Source organism: Pantherophis guttatus, chromosome 1 (genome assembly GCF_059756535.1).
Source record: "Pantherophis guttatus breed Tessera chromosome 1, ASM5975653v1, whole genome shotgun sequence".
NCBI classification, from domain to species: domain Eukaryota; kingdom Metazoa; phylum Chordata; class Lepidosauria; order Squamata; family Colubridae; genus Pantherophis; species Pantherophis guttatus.
This window is the reverse complement of record NC_142063.1, coordinates 189,450,131-189,475,153: the sequence shown is the minus strand read 5'-3', so window position 1 is coordinate 189,475,153 and position 25,023 is coordinate 189,450,131. Positions and strand designations below refer to the sequence as shown.

The 25,023-nt window shown below is 37.9% G+C and overlaps 1 protein-coding gene across 1 annotated transcript in view; it reads left to right on the top strand.

The window, feature by feature from the left end:
* Positions 1-25,023, top strand: part of LOC117674493 (cytochrome P450 2K1-like) — a 44,514-nt gene that overhangs the window by 17,202 nt on the left and 2,289 nt on the right. The window contains exons 2-8 of the mRNA XM_034432540.3: positions 1,922-2,084; positions 4,896-5,045; positions 6,602-6,762; positions 7,908-8,081; positions 8,562-8,709; positions 17,866-18,050; positions 24,799-24,940. Coding sequence (XP_034288431.1) covers positions 1,922-2,084; positions 4,896-5,045; positions 6,602-6,762; positions 7,908-8,081; positions 8,562-8,709; positions 17,866-18,050; positions 24,799-24,940 — 1,123 coding nt within the window. The remainder of the gene's footprint in view (positions 1-1,921; positions 2,085-4,895; positions 5,046-6,601; positions 6,763-7,907; positions 8,082-8,561; positions 8,710-17,865; positions 18,051-24,798; positions 24,941-25,023) is intronic.

The window sequence follows — 25,023 nt, the reverse complement described above, 5'->3', positions numbered from 1 at the left end:
TATGCTGGGAAACAGCCAAAACAAATAGACATGCTGGGAAACAGCCAAAAGAAAATGACTAAGCGATAGTTAAAATAAATATGATTTAAGTTGGAATTGATAGTAATAATAAAATGATTATGTTGGGATTAGCAGCAAAATAAAGGTGACTATGTTGATATGAATAACAAAATGAAGATGATAAGATTGTAATAATGAAATGATTCTAATCTGAAATGATAGTAGGGATGACATAATAATACTCTTTCAATAATTGAGAGGCTGTCCCAAAGAAGAGGAAGTCAACCTATTCTCCAAAGTACTTGAGGCAGGACAAGAAGTAATGGATGGAAGCTTGTTAATGATGCAGTAGATGCAACCTAGAACAGGGGTGTCGAACTCAATTTCATTGAAGGTTGCATCAGGTTGCACCTCGGAAGGCCAAGGTGTGTGTGTGTGTGTGTGGGGCCAGGGGTGGGTGTGGCCATGGTGGGTGTTTGACACAGGCTCAAGATGCATTTTTTTCCCTTTTCTTTCTTTCCACAGTTGTTTACTATAACCATTTTCCTATCTCTTCTACCAGATATTACTGGCAAACATTTACTACTTATTCTTCATACTCCACTAAACTTTTTATTTCTAAATTTATACCCTATTTTTTAATAGTAAATTGTTTTCCAGGCAGAAAAACTATTTATACTATTGAATTTTTATTATTCAACTAATAATAAAAGTACAATAGCATAAATAACATAATAATATAAAATCTAACAGCAGAGGTAAATTTCCAGGATAGTAAATAGAAATAGCTGTCAATTATAGATAGCTGATTATAGATTAAACCTACAGTATGTAAAATCTGGCATTAAACTGTACTATTAACATAGGATGTTTCTTGTTTTCTATTCAGATTAGGCACTTACTTGAGGCCACATAATTGTAATCCAGTCCAATCCAGTCCTCCTGTAGCACCCTGCTGGCCAAAATTGGGCCACTCAGAGGCCCTGTGTGGCCTCTGCACAGCCTATTTTTGGTCTCCCCAGACTCCTGCAGCACTCAGCCAACCAAAAATGGCCCACACAGAGGCCCCACATGGCTGGAGGTCGGGGAGGCAAAAAATGGGCCGTGCTGGGCTGCATGTGCCCCCGTTGGCCCATTTTGGCTGGCAGAGGCACTGTGGGCTGGTCCTTTGATATTTCCAGGCTGACCCTGCAGGCCAGATTTAAGTACCCCACATGCCAGATTTGGCCCACGGGCCTTGAGTTTGACACCCCTGACTTAAAAGTTAGGATAATTTTTCTGACAGTGAGAACAATTAATCAATGGAATAGCTTGCCTTCTGGGTTTGTGGGTTTTAAAAAATATACTGGACAAGAATTTAATGGGGATGGTATAAGCCACCCATCTTGAGCAGAGGCTTGGACTAGAACAGAGGCTCCCAACTTTTTGGGTGCCAGGAACCAGTTCTACGGAGTGTGGTTTTTCCACAGTTCAGGATGAAATGGTTTTCTGCGCTGCCTGGATTCTCTGTGTGTGCAGGTGGTACTTTGCTCACTTGCACAACATGGTTCTTGGCAGGGTCCGGACTAGTGTAAATCAGCAGTTTGGGAGCTGGGGACCCCCAGACTAGAAGACTTACAAGACTTCAAGTCCTATGGTTCTATGATTCATAGTATATCCTGTAGAAAGGAACTTGTTCCAACATATTAGAAACCTTCTCATAGTTTTTCTACTGAGCATTTTTAAATTAATGTTAAATATAGACCATATAAATATTAAAAATTATAAAGAAGCTTATGCCATCTCTTTTCTCAATAGAACAGAAAAAGGAAATATCATCTCTGCCCTTGAATTTTGACTCATACTTTCTTAAAGGTCTTCTACATATGTGAGTCTAATTGTTGATCAAAATGGCCTCTTTGTTTTTCTTCTGCTGTTCCAGTGGTCAAAAGAATATGGTCCCATTTTTCGCATCAAACTGGGATTCCAGGAGATGGTGGTGCTGACTGGCTATGAAACAGTCAAAGAAGCTCTAGTGAACCAGGCTGATGCATTTGCAGATAGGCCTGTCATCCCCATTTTTGAAGATGCAGTGAAAGGATACGGTGAGTTATTTCATTCTGGATTGTAGTTGACAAACCTTGTATGATCAGTGTAATGGGGAACTTTTCATTTGAAGTTTTCACCAAAAGAATCTCAGGTAAGTGAGATAGCTTCTGCAAATCCAACCAGGATGAAAATCCAACTAAAACCTTTTTAATGCCAGCATGACTTTGCCCCTTAATGCCAATGGAGGTAACTGGAGATAAAAAAACCTGTATCAATATTGTACCAAGCCCATGAGCCTTGCACGCTGCTCATCATCACCATGTTTGAGTCTGCTTATTTGCAAATTTGGGGGTGGGGGACGGGTGGGTGGAGGAATCCCAGTAGAAGGTGTGTTTTTTCTGCTCATATGTAGGTAATCCTTCATGTACAACTATTAGTTTAGTGACCATTAGAAGCTACAATGGCACTGAAAAAGTACAATGGCATGTGTTTATGACAGTTGCAATGTCCCAGGGTCATGTGATCACTTTTTGTGACCTTCTGACATGCAAAGTCAATGGGCAAGCCAGTTTCAGTAATCATGGTTGTGTTAACAACTTAAGAACTGCACTGATTCATTTAACCACAGTGGCAAGAAAGGTCATAAAATGGGGCAAAACTCACTTAACAATTGCCTTGCTTAGCAACAGAAATTTTGGGCTCCACTGTGGTCGTATGTTGAGGGCTATCTGTACATAGTGGTACATACTGTACCTTTTTTTGTGCAATGTTTTTGCCACTTTCTCCCCCTTAATACATTTTTTTCCATTCCTCATGGGGCATTTCATTTGGGTTTGTCAGATTTGAAACTGTACATTGATGTCTGTTGTTTGGTCTGGCTTAAAGAGTGGGTGACTCTCCAAAACAAGAGGTTACTTGATCCAGAGAGCTATGAATTAAGATTTGGATGGCGTGCCTACTTATGGTATGATAAGGTTAAGTTAAATGTTGATTTCAAGAAGCATTTTCTCCTAAGGGTTTGGAATAAATATAAAGTTCTCCACAAAGATGCCTCTTTGGGTGTCACCCCAGGAAACTTTCTTTTGAAAAGAGATGGTAATGAGGCCAGACAGGTGGACTTACGGTCAAAAGCACCTTTTAATTATGGTGAACCTACCCTCAAATCCAAAGAGGAGTTGGAACCAGCACCTTGAGTTGCACCTGTAAATAGACCAGCAGCCAGTGCAGTTCATAGAGGAGTGGTGTAACATGGGCAGCCTAGGGACCCCAAAAACTGCCTGTGCCACCACATTCTGCACCAGTTGAAGCTTCTGAATGCTCTTCAAAAGTAGCACCATGTAGAGAGCATTGCAGTAATCCAGATGTGGGATGATCAGGGCTTGAATGACTAAGCATAGGGACTACTGATACAGGAAAGACTACAACTAGCACAAAAACCAAACTTGTGCAAAGGCTCTTCTAGCTGCAAAAAGTGAACTTTGCAAACTCTATTGTGTGATAATGATGAATACATTATTGCTAAGTTGTATAAATCGTTATTGAAACTGAATTTAGAGAATGAATATGTGAAGCACTGTATGATCCAATTGGCAAAGCATTTTACATTATAAATCTATATTATATATTTATTATGTTAGGGCAACACACATAGAGAAACACTAAAAAAATTAAAATATTACCCGCAGTGTTGGAAGTAGGTGACGTGAATAAGAAAGAATTGGCTTTAACATTTTTCTATTGGATACTGAAGAGGGTGTTCACTACAAAAGAAACCAGATAATTACCATTGATAAACCATTATTAATGAAATCCAAATATTTCTTGCATCAGTGCAATTCTTCTCATGCCATCAACAGAGAGCCAAAGTAGTGGCCAGGAGGAAATCCCATGGAATGGGCTCACAAAGTGGCTGCTGTCATTGGGCAAGTTTTAGGGTCTTTCAAAGGCCCTTCAATCTTCACATCAGTGAAGATTACGAAGATTACATATAAAACAAGATTAACTATGCTGCTAACTGTACACTATGAAATTACTTTTCACTTCCTATAAATTCCACGGCAGTCTGATGCGTTGTGGACTTTTGTTAACTAATAAGACAGCATTTGTGAATGGATTTGCTGCTGAATGCTGGATAAAACCTGAAGTAATTTAGTTGAGATTATCCATGTGACTCCAGACAGACACTCCTCATGAATAGACCATCAATACTACCATTTTTATCATCTGCTTATGAGAAAGCGGAATGGCTGAGATTTAGGGCTACATCAAGTTCACATTCATTCAAGTAACCTTATTCCTTAAATTCTGCCATACCATATATCTTAATCCCCTTTTTTTGGAATATTTGTTTAAATTTTTTTACATATTGAAGAAATTAGGATCCTCTTCATCAGCTACAGTATGTCTTATTGTACTCATTGGTTAATTTCTGCATTCTTAAAAGATACTGTCAATTTGATTTTCAAAATATGAGATTCTTTTGGGATTATGCAACAAAAGAGTGCCTGGTATATGGATTTTTGAAAATTAATAAAAGATTATGGGTCAGAAGGATTTGGAATTATAGTTTTGAATAAATTGGAAGATACATGCTCATGGGAAAGTGGAGATTGCTTTCATTTTTGTTTGTTTTGTTTTGTTTTGTTTTGATAATGAGGGCTGAACATCAAAGGCGAGGACAATGAAAATGGAGCTGAAATCCTTAGCACAAACTTTGAAATACCTTTTAGTCAAGTTTTTGGACAGAATGGATGAAATGCTTGATCAAATTAACAGAGCATGTTTTAATGAAGTTGTGAAACAAGAATGAGTTGTGATAGAATAGATGATAAAATTATGTTTCACTATCTTACCCCTTTTCTCTTCAGGTCTTGTTTCTTCTAGTGGTGAGAACTGGAAAGTGATGCGGCGGTTTACATTATCCACATTACGGGACTATGGAATGGGAAAGAGGACCATTGAAGACAAAATCATTGAAGAGTGCAGTGTCTTAACAAAGACAATGGAGACTTATGCAGGTAGGTTGATATGCTGTAATGGAACATCTTCTGGGATAAATGTAGAACGGTAAATAATTTCTGCAATCTGTCAGAATATTCATGACTGGGAAGACATGGTAACAAGGTCAGCCAATGAATAGGCATAGCAACTAAGTCAGCCAATTGGGAGCTGAGACAGAGTGGAGCCAGGGCATGTCTTAGTCTGCAGCTTCTGATTCTGTGCAGAGAAACAAAACTGAAACCAGTGTCTGTCCATGCTGTCTGCTCTGCTGAAATGAAACTGTGAATCTGCTGTTGGTATTGTAAACTTACTTCATGTATTATTCTTGTATATAAAGAAGTTAATGAATCCTGCTGAATCAGTTTATCTGTGTGTGCTTCTGGATTTGATTTTTGCAAGAAACTCTCACACAGATTATATCAAATGAACAAGGAGTGTGTTGGGAGTATCTTCTCTCAAACAATTTTTAAACTCATTGTTTTCTCCCTATAAATATGCTTTCTTGTCCAATTTATGCTAAGTATATTTATAGAAATGTGACTTACAGATGGCAAAATGGTTCCATAGGACTTGAATAGTTAATTCAATGTAACATGACAGTTTCTAATCAATAGCACTTCTAGACTTACTCTTAAATACCTACACAAAATTCTCATCATTGGCATTTTATACAGGTTCTTTGTATTTTTGCAACCCAGAAATGATATGAATAAAATTGAGTTGAGGAAAAAGAGATTAGAAGTGCCTGTGATAAAATAATAATAATCTAGAACAGGGTCCTCACCCCCCCAGTTTGGAACTGGGCTGCACGAGTGGCGGGTGAGTGCATGAGTTTACACGCAGCTCCTATCTCCACTCCCCCCCAGACTGCTGATCTAGAAAACTAAAAGTTCTTCATCTAACTGCCAAATGAGTTTGCATTTGTGGAGTATGTCTACATATCTACAAACTGATCTTGCTTTTTTGCTTTTCGGTATATCAATTGGAATAACGAAAGGTATGAGATTTATTAGTTTATTAACATATGAATCAAATTATAGGCATCTGCCTTCCAGGGTTAGAATTTTAGTCTTTTCCTTCTGTAACATTCAGAGTGAATTGTATTTTGGCTGTTGTGTTCAGAGATTTGAGAGTGGGAAGTGACTATGGTATTATCTTAATCATTCTGTTCTGCCCTTGGAAACAATTGGTTAGATACAACCATAAGTATCTGCATTGAGATCTATTATAATTTCCTCCTACATAATATGCCTACTTTTCCTCCCTTCATTTTATGAAGCTCAGACGCTATTTGATATTTAAAACTGCAATCATTTAATGAGGAATAACTTTGCCAAGTATTTTATCCTCAAGAAATTCCACAATTGCAAAGAAAATATCATTGATGTATGGTCAGATATTTCAATTCTGCCTTTGAAGAACTAAAATACCCTTTAAACTTTTGTATATTTTTAATGTAAATACTTCAAAACTTCCAGCACAAACTATAGTTTTCTATGATAAATGCTCAATTTAAACAAGCTGATTTTGAATATAAACATAGTAGATTTTTTGATCTATTGTTTTTGCCTAGGAAAACCCTTTGACATCACAACTATTCTGAGTGCTGCTGTTTCCAACATCATAGTTTGTATTCTACTTGGGAAACGGTATGAATATGAAGATGCCACATTTTTGCGACTACTAAAGATAGTAAATGAAAGTCTTCAGCTTTCGGGAAGCCCTGCTGCATTGGTAATCAAATTTTTTATTTTAAAAAAAATGTCACAAAAAATAGGCAGCAGAATGTGTGTCATTCAAGCTTTATTGAGAAGCAGAGCATGTTACTTCTCATGAGCATCTGTAGCAAGATTTCATCCAAAGGCAATATGAACATGATGACATCTGGATTCAAATCCTGACCTTACATAGTTGTATGTAAACATCTTATTCAAGTATGAAAATCACTTTTAGCATCATGACCTCATGATGCATGCTTCATCATTTCCTCCCTGTTCCTTGCAAAGACGTGTGAACTTAGAGAAGTGGGAGCATGATTGCAATTCCATCATTGCAAATACCTTTCCATCGTTCTTTTACTCTTTACACTACTACACAACTTTACATATACTAAATTTGCGGGACCGCCTTCTGCCGCCGATAGCCTCCCACCGACCAGTACGCTCCCACAGAGAGGGACTCCTCAGGGTGCTGTCAGCCAGGCAATGTCGGCTGGCGACCCCCAGGGGGAGGGCCTTCTCTGTGGCAGCTCCTGCCCTCTGGAACGATTTGCCCCCGGAGATACGAAGGATATCGGATCTCCGGGTCTTTCGCCATGCCCTAAAAACTTTTCTTTTCCATCAAGCAGGGCTGGCGTGACCCCCCCCTTTTGTTTTAGCCTTTTAAATTGTCAATGGGTTTTAGTTTGAATATAATTCTTTTAAAATTTTTAAATTTTGTATTGGTATGTGTTTTAGTTCTGGCTGTGCACGACCCTGAGTCCACTAGGAGAAGGGCGGGATACAAATTGAATAAAATAAATAAATAAATAAATAAATAAATAAATAAATAAATAAATAAATAGCTCCCTTGTTTAGAACTTTTGCTGAGTTTCTTTTATTGATCATTCCTATTCCTTGTTTGGGAATCCACATGATGTAGTAGAAAATAAGCACTTCCTCTCCCAAAACCTGCCTGGAGATTTAGTCCATGGGATTTGGGGCTTAGTAAATTAGCAATATTGATTATCCAAAGCTTATTCAGTTATGTGATCTTGCATATTATTGGGGGTTTTGTTTGTTTTGTAGACTTGGGAAACATAACAATGTTTGAGTTGTCCATCTCAGAAATTCAAAGTATTCACTTCAATAATATGTGTTTTTCTTTTATCATTCTTTCAGATATACAATTTGTTTCCCAAGTTGGGGTTCCTTTTGGGTGCTCCTAAAAAAGTAATGAAAAATGAAAAAGAGTTCCAAGATTTCATAAAGACCACCTTCATAGAATATCTCCAAGATCTTGATGAAAATGACCAGAGAAATTTTATTGAGTCATTTCTTGTTCGGCAAAAACAGGTAATGGTATATTTTATAGGTATAATTATTTGTTTTTTTAAATATATATTTTAAAAATATGCCTTCATCTTGAGTAGTTCATAAACTACTTGCTAAGATCCTTGTTTTGAAAATATGGAAGGAAACAAATTTCTAGAGCAATTTTAATCATTCACTCTTTGTTACTTTATTTCAGAATCTGCAGCTACTTAAAACTTTATCCAGATTGATTTCTTTCTCCATTAAAAATGCTGTAAATATTGATCTCTTTCTAGAGGAGTAGGTCCAAGTGGGGATAGGAGTGGGTGATTCCTTTGTGCCAATCTTTTCTCTTTCTGTGCAACTGTTTGATTTTAGAGTTTTTCTTCTAGAAATCCAGTAGTGTTGGGGCAACTATAACTTCTCAGGTAGGCACATATAAAGTGCCGTCTGAGATTTCAGGAATATGCGTTATGTGGTTAGGTTGAGTTTCCTTACTAGTATTTCCTTTATACACTTCAGGAGAATATGAAGATGACACATGGTGGATATTTCCATAACGAAAATCTTATAGGTCTTGTAGATGATTTATTTGCTGCTGGTACAGACACAACGGCAAACACTCTGCGCTGGGCCATACTCCTAATGATGAAGCACCCAGAAATCCAGAGTAAGCACTTTCATTTCATTGACTTGGAATAAATATATAAAAATGACTGAAAAAGAATTGTTGGCATCTGGAATGTTACTTGAACAAAGGGAAAGTGGTGAACCAAGAATTAAGTTGTTTTTCAAATGATCAAAACAACATTGATCTCACTAAAAGTAAATAAACTTATCTCCCAAAGGAAATTGAGTTTTAATAAACTCAAACCATTTAAAGCTACATAGACATTATTAAAATGTTTCTTGTATTTTTTGTTTCCTTTTTATTAGTTTTTAGGGAAAATTTGCCCTTCCTACCCTAGTATGAGGCAAGAGGGAAATGACTTTCGATTAAGAACAATGTATTTCAATTGTAATCTGACTTTGACACATCTTTATGAGCTCCAAATTACATTTCATTCTTTCTCTGAGCTGAAAGAATAAGCTAATAGTCCATCATTAGTTCATCTCTTCGCTAAATGGAAATATTCTTAAAAGGAGGAGAAAGAAGAGGAATAAGTGTTAACACAGAAGATCACAGATTAATATCATGGGATATGCAGCACAAACAGAATAGAACAGAATAGAATATAAACTTTATTATGGTCATCTACCAGCAATAGACATACAATAAATTAAAAATAATACTGACATTAATAGTGAATAATAACATCCCTGTTATGAAAATACATGATCTCAAACCATTAGGGTCACTCCCTAATTTACATGAGTGGAGAGCCGATGAGCATGTGAGTAAATTTATTTTTCCAAAAATTGTTATAGATATCTCCAAAAAATTGGCACCAGTTGACATTTATAATTCTGAAATTCTGTCCCTACTGTGGAGAGGCAACCTATTTAGTTCTTGGAACTCCATGTCCTTCATTCTATCAATTACTACTTGCTTTGCTTTGTCAAAGCCTAGGGACATTAAGAGCCAAGGTGGTGCAGTGGTTAGAGTGCAGTACTGCAGCTACTTCAGCTGACTATTAGTTCAGCAGATCAGCAGATCAAATCTCACCAGCTCAAGGTTGATTTAGCCTTCCATCTTTCCAAGGTGGGTAAAATGAGGACCCAGATTGCTGGGGGCAATATATTGTTCATGTTGTCTTTGTTGTAAGCTGTCCAGAGTCCTTGGAGAGTTGGCGGCATAGAATTATGAATAATAAATAAATTAATTAATAAATTAAGAATATCAATGAGAGCCCATAAGAGCCCAGCTTGTTTCCAGTGGGAGAGGCAGCACAAACATACATTGTTTCATGACATTATCTTTTTTTTGGGGGGGGGGGAACTCATTTATTTATTTTTTATTGAAAAAGTTTTACAAATACAAATTTTCCCATTCCCCCCCCTTTGCCTCCCTAACCCTCCCCTCCCCCCATTCTTGTCTGTCCACAGTATTCTCAGGAGTCTTCTCCAACATGAAAAACTTCAATATTCTGGTCTTCCTGCTTATTCAAAGTCCAACTTTCACTTTTACACGGCGTCACAGGGAATACCACAGCATTGTGATTCTGTTGGTAGAGGCATCCTGACATTTGAATATCTTTTCCAAGACCTTTTTAACTGCTTTATGGCATCTTTTTTTTTTATTATTGCAAAAGTTTTACAATTACATTTTCACCCCTTTCCCCCCCCACCCACCCCCAAACTTCCCAACCTCCCTAACCCTCCCTAACCCTCCCCTCCCCCCAGACTTCCCTATAATATACTCATAACTGGTAAAAAAAAACACACACAAAAAAACCCCCTTAGTATGACACTTATGTGTAAACTTGAACCCCTCCCTCCCCTGTATAATTTTTCTTTTTACCTCATTACATTAAAATATTTCTAATACATTATTTTCAAATAAAAGCTATTTGATACTTTCTAGTTTGATATTTGTTCTGAACATATTCTATCCACCTTTTCCATTCCCATTCATAAGTCTCTTGTGAACAATCTTTTAAGTATGCTGAAATCTTCGCCATCTCTGCAAAACTGGCCATCTTCAAAGTCCATTCTTCAATAGTGGGCAAAGCTTCATTTTTCCAATATTTACCTATCAACAATCTTGCTGCTGTTATCATATACAATATCAATTTTGTTTCACCCGATGTAAAACCCTTAACTATGCCCAATAAAAACAATTGTGGAGAGAATTGAATTTTTTTCTTCAAAACATTCTGCATAACCCACCAAATTTTTATCCAAAAAGCCTTAACTTTCCTACAGGTCCACCAAACATGATAATACGTAGCATCCAAACATTCACATCTCCAACATTTTGGCTGAACATTAGGGTACATACATGACAACTTTTTGGGATCTAAATGCCATCTATAAAACATTTTATAGAAATTTTCCCTCAGGTTCTGCGACTGTGTAAATTTAACATTCTGAACCCAAATTTTTTCCCATGTTTCCAACATCACTGGTTCTTCAAAATTTTGTGCCCATTTAATCATACAATCTTTAACTAATTCAGTTTCTGAGTCCCTTTCTAGCAAAACATTATAAAGCCTTTTGATATGCATTGGACCTTTCTCTTTTATATGTCTAACCAATTCTTCCTCGTGCAACATAATACCAGTTTTTTGGTCCTCTTTCCATCTCAATTGTAATTGATTATATTGTAACCAAGTTAAATTAATCCCTTCGTCCAACAGTGTCTGCAATGTCTTCAGCTGCCATCTGCCCGCATCTGTAAAAAGAACCTCTTTGTATAAAAACCCCCCGAGTGACATTATATTTGTATTCCACAAAGTATGACCAAGATCCAGCCATAGCGGTATTTTATAATCCCATTTGAGTCGGTGCTTCTTCCAAACTCTCATCAAAGAGTCTCTAAGTATATGACTTTTAAATACTTTATCAACTTTGTCATCATAAAATAAGTAAGCATGCCATCCAAATTCAAGATCAAAACTTTCTGCATTCAATATTCCAGCCTTTTTACTTCCAAACCAATCACTTGTTAAAGTTAAAGCTGCTGCATCATAATATAACTGTAGGTTTGGAAGTTTAAGACCTCCTCTTTCTGGAACATCTTGCATAATTTTCAATTTCACTCTCGACTTTTTCTCGTTCCAGACAAACTTATTGAGTCCAGTTTGCCAGACTTTCAATTGTTTATCACTTTTAAGCACCGGAATCATTTGAAACAAAAAAAGAAATCTTGGCAAAATGTTCATCTTAACTGCTGCTATTCTTCCAAGTAGAGACAGCTGCAGTTTTTTCCAAGTCTCCATGTCTTTCTGCACCTCTCGCCACAACACCTCATAGTTATTTTGAAACAATTTCATGTTTGATTCTGCAACCTGAACTCCTAGATATTTTACCTTAGGTACAGTCTCAAAACCTGCCCTCCTTTCAAGCTCATGTTTACGATCTTGTGTCATGTTTTTAGCTATCATTTTAGTCTTTTTTGAATTCAGTCTAAAACCTGAAACTTTACCATAGTCTTGTATAATGTCCTTCATCAGGATTATTGATTCCATTGGTTGTGATAGGGTAATAACCAGATCATCTGCAAATGCCTTTATTCTGTAATCCTCTTGCCTAATCATTATACCTTTCAAGATATTAGAGTCCCGTATTGTATTTAGCAAGACTTCTAGTGTTAGAATAAATAAAAGTGGGGACAACGGACATCCCTGTCTTGTTCCTTTTTCAATTTTAAACTCTGTTGTCAAACTTCCATTAATAATAATCTGTGCCTTTTGCTCTTGGTAAATTGCTGAAATCACCTGTATAAATTGATCCCCAAAATCCATCTTTTTTAAAGTCTTTAGTAGAAAATTCCAATCCACTCTATCAAAGGCCTTCTCTGCATCCAAAAAGACCAGCACTGCAGGAATCTGTTTATTCTTCTCAAGATATTCCAATAAGTCTATTACTTGCCTTACATTATCCTTCATGTGTCTGCCCTCGATAAATCCCGCTTGATCATCATGAATCACCTTTTGGATTACTGGCATCAACCTGTTGGCTAATACTTTCGCATAGATTTTATAATCTGTATTCAGAAGAGATATTGGTCTATAGTTCTCTGTTTTTTTAGGACCAACTTGTTCTTTTGGTATCAAAGATATATAAGCTGTTGTCCATGATGGGGGTATTTTACCCCCTTGTTGAATATTGCAAAATAAATCTCTGAGTTGTTCCACCATTTCAGCTTGCAAAGTTTTATAATACACTGCGGTCAAACCATCCGTGCCAGGAGCTTTGGCTGTTTTTAACTGTTTAATTGCTACTATTATCTCCTCCTCTGTTATAGGATAATTCATTCTTTCCTTTTGTTGATCAGTAATTTTTGTAACTCTTTTATCGTTTAAATATTTTTCTATAAGTCCATTCTGCACCTCCTCTTTGGCATATAGTTTGGTATAATAGTCCACAAAAGCTTCTTTAATTAATTTTTGTTGAAAAATTTCTTTCCCTCCAATATCTATACTATCAATAGTCCGTATACTTTGTTTTTTCCTCAATGTGTAAGCCAACCATCTGCCCGGTTTATTAGCGTTACAAAATGTATTATGCTTCGCATATTGTAAGTTTGTTGCAACTTGTTCCGCCATAAGCATTTGAAATTGGTCTTTCAAAAGTTTTATAGCACTGCATATTCTTTCATCTGTTGGATTTTTAATAAGTAACTGTTCTTTATTCTTTATTTCTATTTCCAATTCAGATCTTTTCTTTTGTCGAAACAGTCTATGTTTAGAGTTCATGTAGATAAGTACCCCTCTCATATAAGCTTTACTTGCGTCCCACACAATTTCAATTGGGGTACCTTTATTCAAATTTATTTCAAAAAATTCTTTCAAATGCTTTTTAAGTTCTGTTGTATTTTTTTCATATCTAAACAAGTTCTCATTTAATCTCCAAGAACGTCTCTCAACCTTATCCATCTCAATTTCTATCCATACTGGGCTATGGTCAGTCAAAGTTCTTGGAAAAATCTTTGTTCTTTTTGTCTTGACAAGTAAGTCATCTGACAGCAAAATGAAGTCAATCCTAGAGAAGGATCTGTGTCTATCAGAAAAAAAAGTATAGTCCAATTCTTTTGGATTATGTATTCTCCAAACATCTTTTAGTTCCATATCTTCTTTCATGTCAAAAAAAGTCTGTGGTAATCTGATCCTAGACTTTGCCAAACTCTTTTTATCTAATTTAGAATCAATTACTCCATTCCAGTCTCCCATAATTAAAATAGATCTGTAGTCCCATTGCAGTATTTTAGTATGTAACATCTTATAGAAATGGTCCTGTTGTTGATTGGGAGCATAAATTCCAATCAGAAGAATTTGGCCATTTGCTGTAAGCAATTCAATTGCTATAAACCTACCATCTTCATCTGCTTCTATAACTTTAGCTGTTAACTTTTTATTTACATAAATAACCACACCATTCTTTTTTTGCGAAGTTGAAGATATAAAATGTGTTCCTAGTTTGGAGTTTATCAAATATTTTTGATCTTGAGTTGTGATATGCGTTTCTTGTAAACAAATTATATCATTATTAAATTGTTTCAAATATGTAAATAATTTCTTCCTTTTCTGTGCTGAATTCAACCCGTTAACATTCCAAGATAAACACTTAAACGTCATCTTCATCTTTCTGGAGCAAAGAGCAGAATAATCGAAGGTCATCCGAAAGCTTCGATCTTGCTCCCCCCATGGCTCCAGTCTCTTGTGCAGTACTCTTAACTGCCTTGTCTTGTCTTTCCTGTTGTTGTTGTTGCTTTTGTTTAAGTAACTTAGATTGAGCTCGAGTTATGCGTTGATCCTTAACTTCGATCATCCGAACCGGGTCCAAGATTGGAGAAGATTCCAGCAAAGGCTCATCCAGAAAACCTCCTTCTGCGCCTTGCATTTCCTCTAATTCCTGCTTAGACTGTTCTTGCAGTTCTCGTTGAGGTTGCTTCTCATCACTCTCCTTAATCTCCAAAACTGTAGATGTACGTGGGGATGGTGTTCTTTCCTTAAGAATAGTAGTGTAAAAGTGCTCTGCCTTCTCCACAGTGTTCAAACGATATCTTTCTCCCTTGTATCTGAAAATTATACCAGCTGGGGCGTCCCACTGAAATGGTATCTGTAAATTTTGCAATTCCTTAACAAGAAAGCCAAATTCTTTTCTGGTTTTCAGCATTTTAGAAGGTAATTCTTTATAAATTCCAATTCGTGAGCCCCTCACTTGCACAGAAGTGTAAAAGGATTTTTGCAGGATGTCATTTCTTATTTCTCTATCTGTGAAATATATGACCACATCTCTGGGCAATTGTCTTTGTCTGGCCACCCAAGAATTCACTCTGTAAATTTTATCTATTTTGTGAAAAACCACATCAGGATTAACTTGTAGAATCTTGGCCAGGGCCTCAGAACAAACCTGTCTCAAATCCTATCTTTCCTCTTCTCGAATTCCTCGAAGCCGTATGGCAAACTCCATTGCCCTGAATTGTACCATCACAATCTCATTTTCAACTCTTTGCATTTTATTGTCAACATCAGCAATTTTATAATCATTATCTTTCATCTTAACATTAACTTCTGATTTAAGTTCTTCAACTTTAGAATCAACTTTCACAATAAATTCTGCCAGGCCAGACGCCACTTCTGATATTTTTTTGGTCACCTTGTTTTGATTCTGTTTCACCATATCTTTAACTTCATTAATTTCCTGCATAAATTCCTGATGTGATTTTTGAAGTTTATCATCTATCTCCTGTTGAGATTTTTGAAATTTATCATCCAAAGTTTTAGAAATAAATTCTTTTAAATCTCCCACATCAAAATCTTTTTTCTGAGTCTGTATCTGTTGTACTGGGGGAGGCTGTGCTTTATGTGTGGGAGATCCACCTCCTGTTGCCTTCGCTTCCTGCTTCTTTGAGGCCATCCTGCCACGTAGGCTGGTTTTACTAAAAAGGGAAGTTCTTCTTCCTCTCCCACCTCCACAAAGACTTCTAAAAAAGTCCCCCAGATTTAATCAAATAAGAACCAAAGTAAAGCAAAGTCCAGTATTGAAAAAGGAGAAATTTCTCTCTTATTTCTCTTGTTGCAAGCGAAGCAACTTCGTAGCAGTTTAGAAACTTTGTAACAAAGCAAGATGAGTTCAGCAATCCACACTCGCCAGCTCGTTAACTCTAAGGCTAAGCGCCATGTTTTTACAGTTCACTTTCACTCATCTGCATTTTTTCACTCAGATTAGAAAGCCAAGAAAACTCTAATACTTGCGATTCCGAGTTTCAGGGTTCAAGTAACAGTATGCTGCTTATTAAGGCTGGTTCCTTTTCTTTCAGTTTAAAGTTTCCTGTAGCCAGCTTGTTCTGCAGAAGCAGACTTGTCCCACGCCGCCCGGAGTTCCAGCAGGTTGAATGGGAGCCGCTCCTGTTCCCTCCCCAGAAACTATTCCCTGGGGGGGTTGCAGGGGCTCAACCTGTGCCCTGCGATCTCTCTTCAAAAATCCTAGAGATTTTTGAAGTTTTCGAGCCGCTTCTTAGTCGCGAAGCGGCTCTACAAGCGGCGGGGCTGGCGGAGCTTCAAAAGGCACCGCCGCCGCCGAAGACGAGGAACCGGAAGTCCATGACATTATCTTTTAATAGTGCAGATGAAATATTTCTGGATGTACCTAAGCAAATTATGAACTCCATGGATGATATCACTTTTAAAACTATTACTAATAATATTTTCTGTATCTTTGTTATAGTTCTGTCATATATAATTTTTTTCTCTATATCTTTGTGATGTTCTCTCCTATATAAATTTGCTTTGTTCCTCAATATGTAACAAAGTTCCTTCATGGTTTAGCACCAGTTCTCCAAATATTTATTTTTAATTTTGCTTTTATTTAGCAATTTGGGGATCACATGACTGTGGTGGTTCTGAGTTGCTTATAGTTTACAAAGAAAGAAAGAAAAAAATCAAAAATCGCCTGAAGACTTAGAAAAAACAAAAGCCATCTAACCAGGGCTCCAGCCTCAACTTATCATAAAGTCAAGAGAAAAACCAGATCCTCAGTAGTTTTCTGAATAACAGATTAACATATAACAGAGTTGGAAGGGACCTTGTAGGTCATCTAGTCCAACCTCCCATCCAAGCAGGAGGCCCTACATCATTTCTGACAAATGGCAGTCCAATCTCTTCTTGAAAGTTTTCAGTGATGAAGCTCCTACAACTTCCGAAGGCAAGCTGTTCCATTGGTTGATTGTTCTCACTCTCGGAAAATTTCTCCTTATTTCTAGGTTGAATCTTTCCTTGATTAGTTTCCACCCATTATTCCTTGTCTGGCCTTCAGGTGCTTTGGAAAATAGCTTGACCCCCTCCTCTCTGTGGCAGCCCCTCAAATATTGGAACACTGCTATCATATCTTCCCTGGTTCTTCTCTTCTCTTCACTAGACTAGCCATGTCGGGTACTTCCAACTGTTCATCAAATGTTTTAGCCTCTAGTCCCCTAATCATCTTGGTTGCTCTTCTCTGCACTTTTTCTAGAATCTCAACATCTTTTTTATACTGTGGTGACCAAAACTGGATGCAGTATTCTAGGTGTGGTCTTTATAGAGTGGTATTAGTACCTCACTTGATCTTGATTGTATGCCCTGTTAATGCAATTTAGGATTGCATTGGCTATTTTTGGCTGCCACTGCACACTGCTGGCTCATATTTAATTGGTTGTCTACTAAGACTCCAAGACCCCTCTCACAGTTATTAAGACTGGTTTCACCCAGTCTATATGTTTACTTCAAAGTGACAGCAATGACATCAGAGCGCCAGCAATCTGGATCTGGATGGTAGCTTTCCAAAGCGCAGGCACCAGTTCCGAAAAGGCATGCTTTCTGGAGTCCCACTAGATGCCATTAATTGATGGACCCACTTGGGCAATCTCACCAGCATTTGAATTGAATTCAGAATCCTACTACAATTGGTCCTTTGGGCTCACATGGGCATAACGAGGAGTGCAAATCACTATCTATATTGCCACATATCAGGCTGGGTATAATGTCTGAGTGGCCTGCAAGACTTCCAAATGTACAGCAGACTACAGTAGTCTATTTGTAAATAATTCATGAGTGATCGTTGTTTCATTCAATGATTACAGGCAGTGACTGTTGTTTTCATTCAGAATTAGAGTTTATACATTAACTCCGATTTAAAACAAAATTCAAAAAAAGGAATCACCTTGATCATTTTGTTTTCCTAGGAAAGGTCCAAGAAGAAATTGCAAAAGAGATTGGTGATATCCAGCCAAGGACAGACCACCGAGCCAAAATGCCTTACACTGATGCTGTAATTCATGAAATTCAAAGATTTGGTGATATTGTTCCATCCAATTTGCCACATTCAACCACCATGGACATAACTTTGAAAGGCTTCTTCATCCCCAAGGTGATCAATCTAAAATCAATGTATTATATAGGTACTGGTCTTTCGTGTACAATGTGGTAGAAAAAAGCAGACCTTAAATGAATGAAATTGGCTAAATCAAGTTATAACGCTGGAAACTGTTATATTATTAGAATAATTTCCATAGATGCCAATGGGAGATGCTTTCCTTTGGCATCTGGCAATCCCAAACTGCCCTACATCTTGATATATGAGAGACACTTTCTTCCTTTGTTTTATTCTTTCATTTCTCCCTTTCTTAGTTTATTGCTTTATAGCCCCTCCTTGTCTTCTGTTAGTCTTGAATATTGGTTTTGGGGCCTGAATTTTGATTCCACAAATGTAAGGTAAAGTGTTTCAATATAATAAAATACAACTTATTTTTTATTATTTTATTTAGAAAATTTATATAGCTGCCTACTCACGGTAACTCTAGGCAACTTAGAATCAATAAAAATACAATACAATATAAAATAAAATAAAAACAATGACCCCACCCCAACAGCAGCACACAATTAAATAAGGCATTTGATGGGCTCCATCGCACTCCAGGCCCGCTGGCAAAACCAATCCTTCAGGGCCTTCCAAAAGGTTGCCAAACTGATGGTCAGTCTAATTTCTGCAGGGATGTTGTTCCAGAGGGAAGGGGCCACCACAGAGAAGGCCATCCTTCTGGGTCCTGCCAAATGTAACTCCTTAGTGAGGGAATTCACAACATTCCTTGCCTCCCCGTTCTAGTGGATCGGGTGGAAGTAATCAGCAAGAGATGATCCCTCAGATAACCTGGTCTCAAGCAAATCAGCAACCAATGCAGCTCCCATAGCAAAGGTGACACATGTGCACACTGAGATAAGCTCAAAACCACATGGCCCACTGCATTTTGGACCAACAGGAGCTTCCAGATATAATAGTCAAGACAGGAGGTGATGTTGGAGATGTGAATGTTTGGATGCTACGTATTATCATGTTTGGTGGACCTGTAGGAAAGTTAAGGCTTTTTGGATAAAAATTTGGTGGGTCATGCAGAATGTTTTGAAGAAAAAAATTCAATTTTCTCCACAATTGTTTTTATTGGGTATAGTTAAGGGTTTTACATTGGGTGAAACAAAATTGATATTGTATATGATAACAGCAGCAAGATTGTTGATAGGTAAATACTGGAAGAATGAAGCTTTGCCCACTATCGAGGAATGGACTTTGAAGATGGCCAGTTTTGCAGAGATGGCGAAGATTTCAGCATATTTAAAAGATTGTTCACAAGAGACTTATGAATGGGAATGGAAAAGGTGGATAGAATATGTTCAGAACAAATATCAAACTAGAAAGTATCAAATAGCTTTTATTTGAAAATAATGTATTGGAAATATTTTAATGTAATGAGGTAAAGAGAGAAATTATACAGGGGAGGGAGGGGTTCAAGTTTATATATGAGTGTTATATTAAGGGTTTTTTATGAGTATGAATATATTATAGGGAAGTCTGGGGGGAGGGGAGGGTTAGGGAGGGTTAGGGAGGTTGGGAAGTTTGGGGGGGGAGGTGGGGGGGGAAAGGGGTGAAAATGTAATTGTAAAACTTTTGCAATAAAAAAAAAAAGACAGGAGGTGACAAGGGCATGAGTGACGATAAGAGGAATTGTTGGTCTAGGAATGGGTGTTAATCAGGGGTGAAATGCTATCGGTTCGGTCCAGTTCACTCAAACCGGTAGTAAAAAATGTAAAAAAAGTTCCAACGATCAGCTGAGTGACGTGCGATTGTTGGAACTTTTTTTTTCTTTTTTAGCATTTTTTTTACTACCGGTTCTCCGGAACTGGTAGTTAAAAATGCTTTAAAAAGTAAAAAAAAAAAAGTTCCAAAGATCGTGAGTCACTCAGCTGATTATCGGAAATTGTTGTTGTTGTTTTTTTTACTTTTTAGGCATTTTTTACTACCGGGTCTCCGCTGCACATTTGGTGTGCAGCGCGCATGCGCAGCCAGCGAACCAGTAGTAAACTGGTTCAGATTTCACCACTGGTATAAATGGTGCACAATTTGCAGACGTGCAAAGGTCCTCCTGGTCACGACTTCCACTTGCTTTTCAAGCAGGAGTCATGAGTCAACAGAGAACCCCCAGATTATGCACTGAGTCTGTAAGTGGCAGTGCCACCTCATCCAAGACCAAAGATGGCTATTTTCCACGGACCAAAGAACCCCAAACCCAGAGTCACTCTGTCTTGCCAAGTTTCAGTTTTAACCCATCACTCCCCATCTCTTTGTTGTTTTCATTTTTAATATAATCCAACTTTTGTTTATACTTGGACTTTGACAACAAAATATAGTCAATTCCTCTCAAGGACAAAAGAAGTAGATGTTCCATAAAAAAATGACCATGGGAAAAATTAAAATATTATTTTTCAGAATAGAGAGTAAATAGAAAATAAAGTGAAAATTTCTATTTTTTTTAGAAAGAAAAAGAAAGATTAAAGATAGCTACAAAAGAAAAATCAGCAAAAAATTTTTAAAAACTAGTAAAATATAAAATCCTTGCAGTAGAAATATGATACAAATATAAATCAGATCAAATCAAATCATTTCATTACCAAAGAGAAAGTTTTTGAGCCATTGGTTTCCATATAGCAAAAAGGAAAACTGTTTCATAACTCCAAAGCAAAGCAGTAAAAAGAGGTAAAAAAATTACATTTATAGTAGTCTAGCAAGGCGTGTGTGTGTGTAAAATAAATCAGTATACAACCAGATAATTAATTAAACATGTAAGTCAAAAGCAAAAAAAAAAAAGTGATGTTTAAAACTGAGGTGCATTCGCTGTGTGGAAAAATGGAGATATATATAATGAGATAATGAGATAATAAGCCATGACCAAGGACCAGAAGCCAGACCTCAGCTGCATCATTAGCCACTTTAAACCCCTCCAATCCATACATGAAGCAGACTGACACCCACCATGAAGAGCTCACACGGCCACAAACACGAAGCCAAACAACAACGCAGCTCACCAGCTCAAATCCCCCTGCAACTCAGACTAAGCTGAGCACAACCAAGCCCCCACCCAAACAGAACACAGCCAAGCCCCTAACCAATCAGAACATACCTCCACCCAATCAGAACACAGCCAAGTTCCCACCCAATCAGCTCACACCCCCACTAGCAGTTAAAAGGAAGAGACAGCTGCGATCTCACATTGCTCCTGGAAGCACGAAGCCGAGAACACCAGCCTGAAGATGACGAATGAGACTTTGTCGAAACGTCGCCAAGACACTTCCAATTTTACGTGGGAGAAGACCTGAATAACCAAAGACCTACATACAAACACCCGCGAAAATCTGAGAAAACAAATATCGCACCTCTACGGGGAGAAAATCCACCATCTGACCAGGACCTATGAAAAACTCGAAGTCCAAAGAGCTTCCATTTTATATGACCTTGCATTCCTACGCAACTGCCGGGATCAATATTTAATCCCCACAGGCTTCCAACTGAAATTCCACTCCAACTCTGCAGCCACCAAACACATTCTGAAAAGAACAGAACTAGCCCTAATCAGAAATGAACTCCACAGAAAAAGATTCCTCCTAGACCGAATCAACAAGGATCTCCTCACACTTCACCTCAAACTCAGCAACAAGATCCACCCCGCACTTTGGGACAAATCCAAACAACTTGCCGTCTGGAGAGCCGAAACACAGACCACCCTCAAGACAGACACACACACCAACAAACTCCGAAGACTACAAGAACGCCAGAAACAATCCCCTCCACCCTCACAGCCACACATGAAACAAACAGTGCATAACATCTCAGATAGGATCCTCACCAAAGCCGAAACCAATGTCCTTTCCAAAGGATTCAACTTTGCAGTCGCTCCCAAAAGCATCCCCACTGAAACCATTATATGCGGAGTTGAAACCAGCCTGACCAAAATCAACCCCGACGACGCAAACAGAATCAGACTCAAAATCACCAACATCCTCTGCACCAGCAAGCCACCCAAAAGTAACTTACCCAAAGAGGAATAGACAGCACTACTTAACCTGAAAGAAGACACCAGCATAATAATCCTACCAGCAGACAAGGGCAATGCCATGGTGGTTATGAACACATCTGACTACCAAACCAAATTAACCAACCTACTCCAAGACTCCATATACAAACCCCTAAACACAGACCCCCACCACCTATCTGGAAAAAACTACCAGAGCCAAAATAAAAGCCTCCCCCATCAGCGAAGAGATTCAGCAAAGAATCATCCCCAGAGAGAAATCATCCAGATGCCCTAAGCTTTATGGTCTCCCCAAGATACACAAAGAAGGAACCCCACTTAGACCCATAGTCAGCTCCATAGGCTTACCTCTACAAAACCTAGCCAAATTTCTTGCCAAACAACTACAGCCCTATGCAGAATCCATCACCTCATACGTAAAAAACTCATTCCAGTTCATAGACATCATAAAGCAACAAAACTTACAGCCCAGTGACCTACTCGTGAGCTTCGATGTCATATCCCTCTTCACCCAAGTACCAATCAAAGAAGCCTTGACAGTTATCCAAAACAAATATAACCCCCCTAAGCACATCTTAGATCTGACCAACCACTGCCTATCCAACACATACTTCATCTATAATGGACAGAAATACAAACAAATAGAAGGAGCACCCATGGGATCATCCCTCTCACCTGTCATTGCCAACCTCTATATGGAATACTTTGAAACCCAAGCTCTAGAAAAATCTGATCACAAACCCAAACTCTGGCTCAGATATGTAGACGACACCTTCATAATCTGGCCACATGGGAAAGAAAAACTGGACAACTTCCTCACACACTTCAACAGCCTACACCCCAAAATACAGTTCACCATGGAAACAGAAGCGAACAACCAACTTCTCTTCCTGGATGTCTTAGTCTACAGAAAATCCAATGGCTCCCTAGGACACACTATCTACCAAAAGAAAACACACACAAACCGCTATCTGCACGCACTCTCACACCACCACCCTGCCCAGATCAACTCTGTAGCCAAGACACTCATTTCCAGAACAAAACGCTTAGCTGACGAACAACACCTAAAAAAGTCATTTCTGACTGGTCCTCACATTTTTGACAGGTCCTCGCACTTATGACCTTCCTCACATTTATGCCCATTGCGGCATTCTTAACAACTGTGTCAGTCATTTCACCACTACTTGTCTTCACCACAGTGACAAGATAGGGTGCAAAACATAAAATGTGAGTACAGTCGTAAGTGCGAGGACTGGTCAAAAGTGCGAGGACCGATCAAAAATAACCTTTTCAGCCCTCTGAGTAATCCATATGCACAAAAGGATACAGCAATAGAGAGGGATGAAGGAAGGAGAAGAGAGATGGAAGAAAGAAGGAGAGACAGGGAAGGAAGAGAAGGGAGGAAGGAAAGGGAAATTAGAGTAAGAGTGAGGGTAAGAGAGGGAGGAAGAGAGGAGGAGAAGAAGGGGGGGGGAAGAGAAAGTAAGAAGGAAAGAAAAGAGAGAGGTGGTAGGTTTGAGGAGAAAGATTGCTGTACAGTAAAAAAAGATGAAATGGAAGAAAGGCAACCCCAAACAAATATAAAGATATTAAGATAAAGAATGAATTGTTAAACTTTAAAGAATAAAAGAGAATAAATATGAATAAATAGCAGTAATTAGAAACACACATACAAACAAACAATGTATTTTCTTTGAACAGAGTATTTGGCCAGTTCACAAATTTAAACAGTGTTTAGTCATTTCAATTAAAATTACAATTTCTATATTTCCTTTTTGCCATCTTTATTCCTTATCTATTTTTTTTAAAAAAACAATATTACCCTTCATCCTCATCTCTAATCTTAATCAAATTCAATTTTTCCCTTCTATTCTATATTATACCCCTTCTCATTGTCATCTATTTTTATATCCATCCTCACATTGGTTAATTATGTAATACAGTTGTTTAATACAAATTCAACATTTTAATATAAATTAATTAGTTATATAATTACCTTTTTGTATATTAATCAATATGAACATGAATATTCCAATTATTTCCATGCAATCCAATTTCTTACAAATCAATTAATTATATTTACCAATAATAATAAACCAAATAATTTCCCCCATATATTCCTCCAAACCACAATTTAACCATTTCTGCTTTCAACACAATATACAATTAATAGTATCGCAATTATTACAATTCCCTAGTTAAATAGAGCTTTTTTTCTTTTGTGTTTTAAAATCTTGAACTCTCCTCTTTTTCTCTAAAGAGGAACTACCTCTTTAGGGAAAACTACCTTTCCACTAAAGGTAGTTTGCACCTACCTTTTTTGGTGAGGAAAAAGAAAAGAAATCTGCCTGCCTAATTTTCCAACGTTGCAGCAACAGTAAAGCAGGCTTTTACTTTCAGTTTCGTTTTTCAGCATAGATAGGGGGAAAAAAATCTGCACTCTTTGCAAGCAAGCAGCAGAGCTCTGAGCAAAACAGCTGAGAGCAAATCAGCTGAGAGTCGGGAGGCCGATAGAATCAAGGGGCTAATTAGCCTATGCTGAAGCTCCGCGGGCCAATAAAATTACAAAAAAACACTGAACCGTTTGTTAAATTGCTGGCTCGCCCACCCCTCGCCCACCACTATTTATTGGCAATAAATAGTGGTGCGGAGGGGCGGGGCAAGGGGCGGGGTGAGCCAGCAATTTAACAAAGGGTTCGGCCGAACCCCCTAGAACCGGCAGAATCCCACCATTGCTTTTATCCTTTCTCTTTATAGGGCACCCATGTCATTCCCTTGCTGACTTCTGTGCTCCATGATGAATCCCAGTGGGAGAAACCTCATGAATTCTATCCTGAGCATTTTCTTGACTCTGAAGGAAAATTTGTGAAGAGGGATGCATTCATGCCTTTCTCTGCAGGTAAGATTCTCTGATGTCATAGATTATGTTCCGTATCCCTGCAGCAAATTTTTGGTGTTGAGATGTCCTGCAAAGAGATGGCC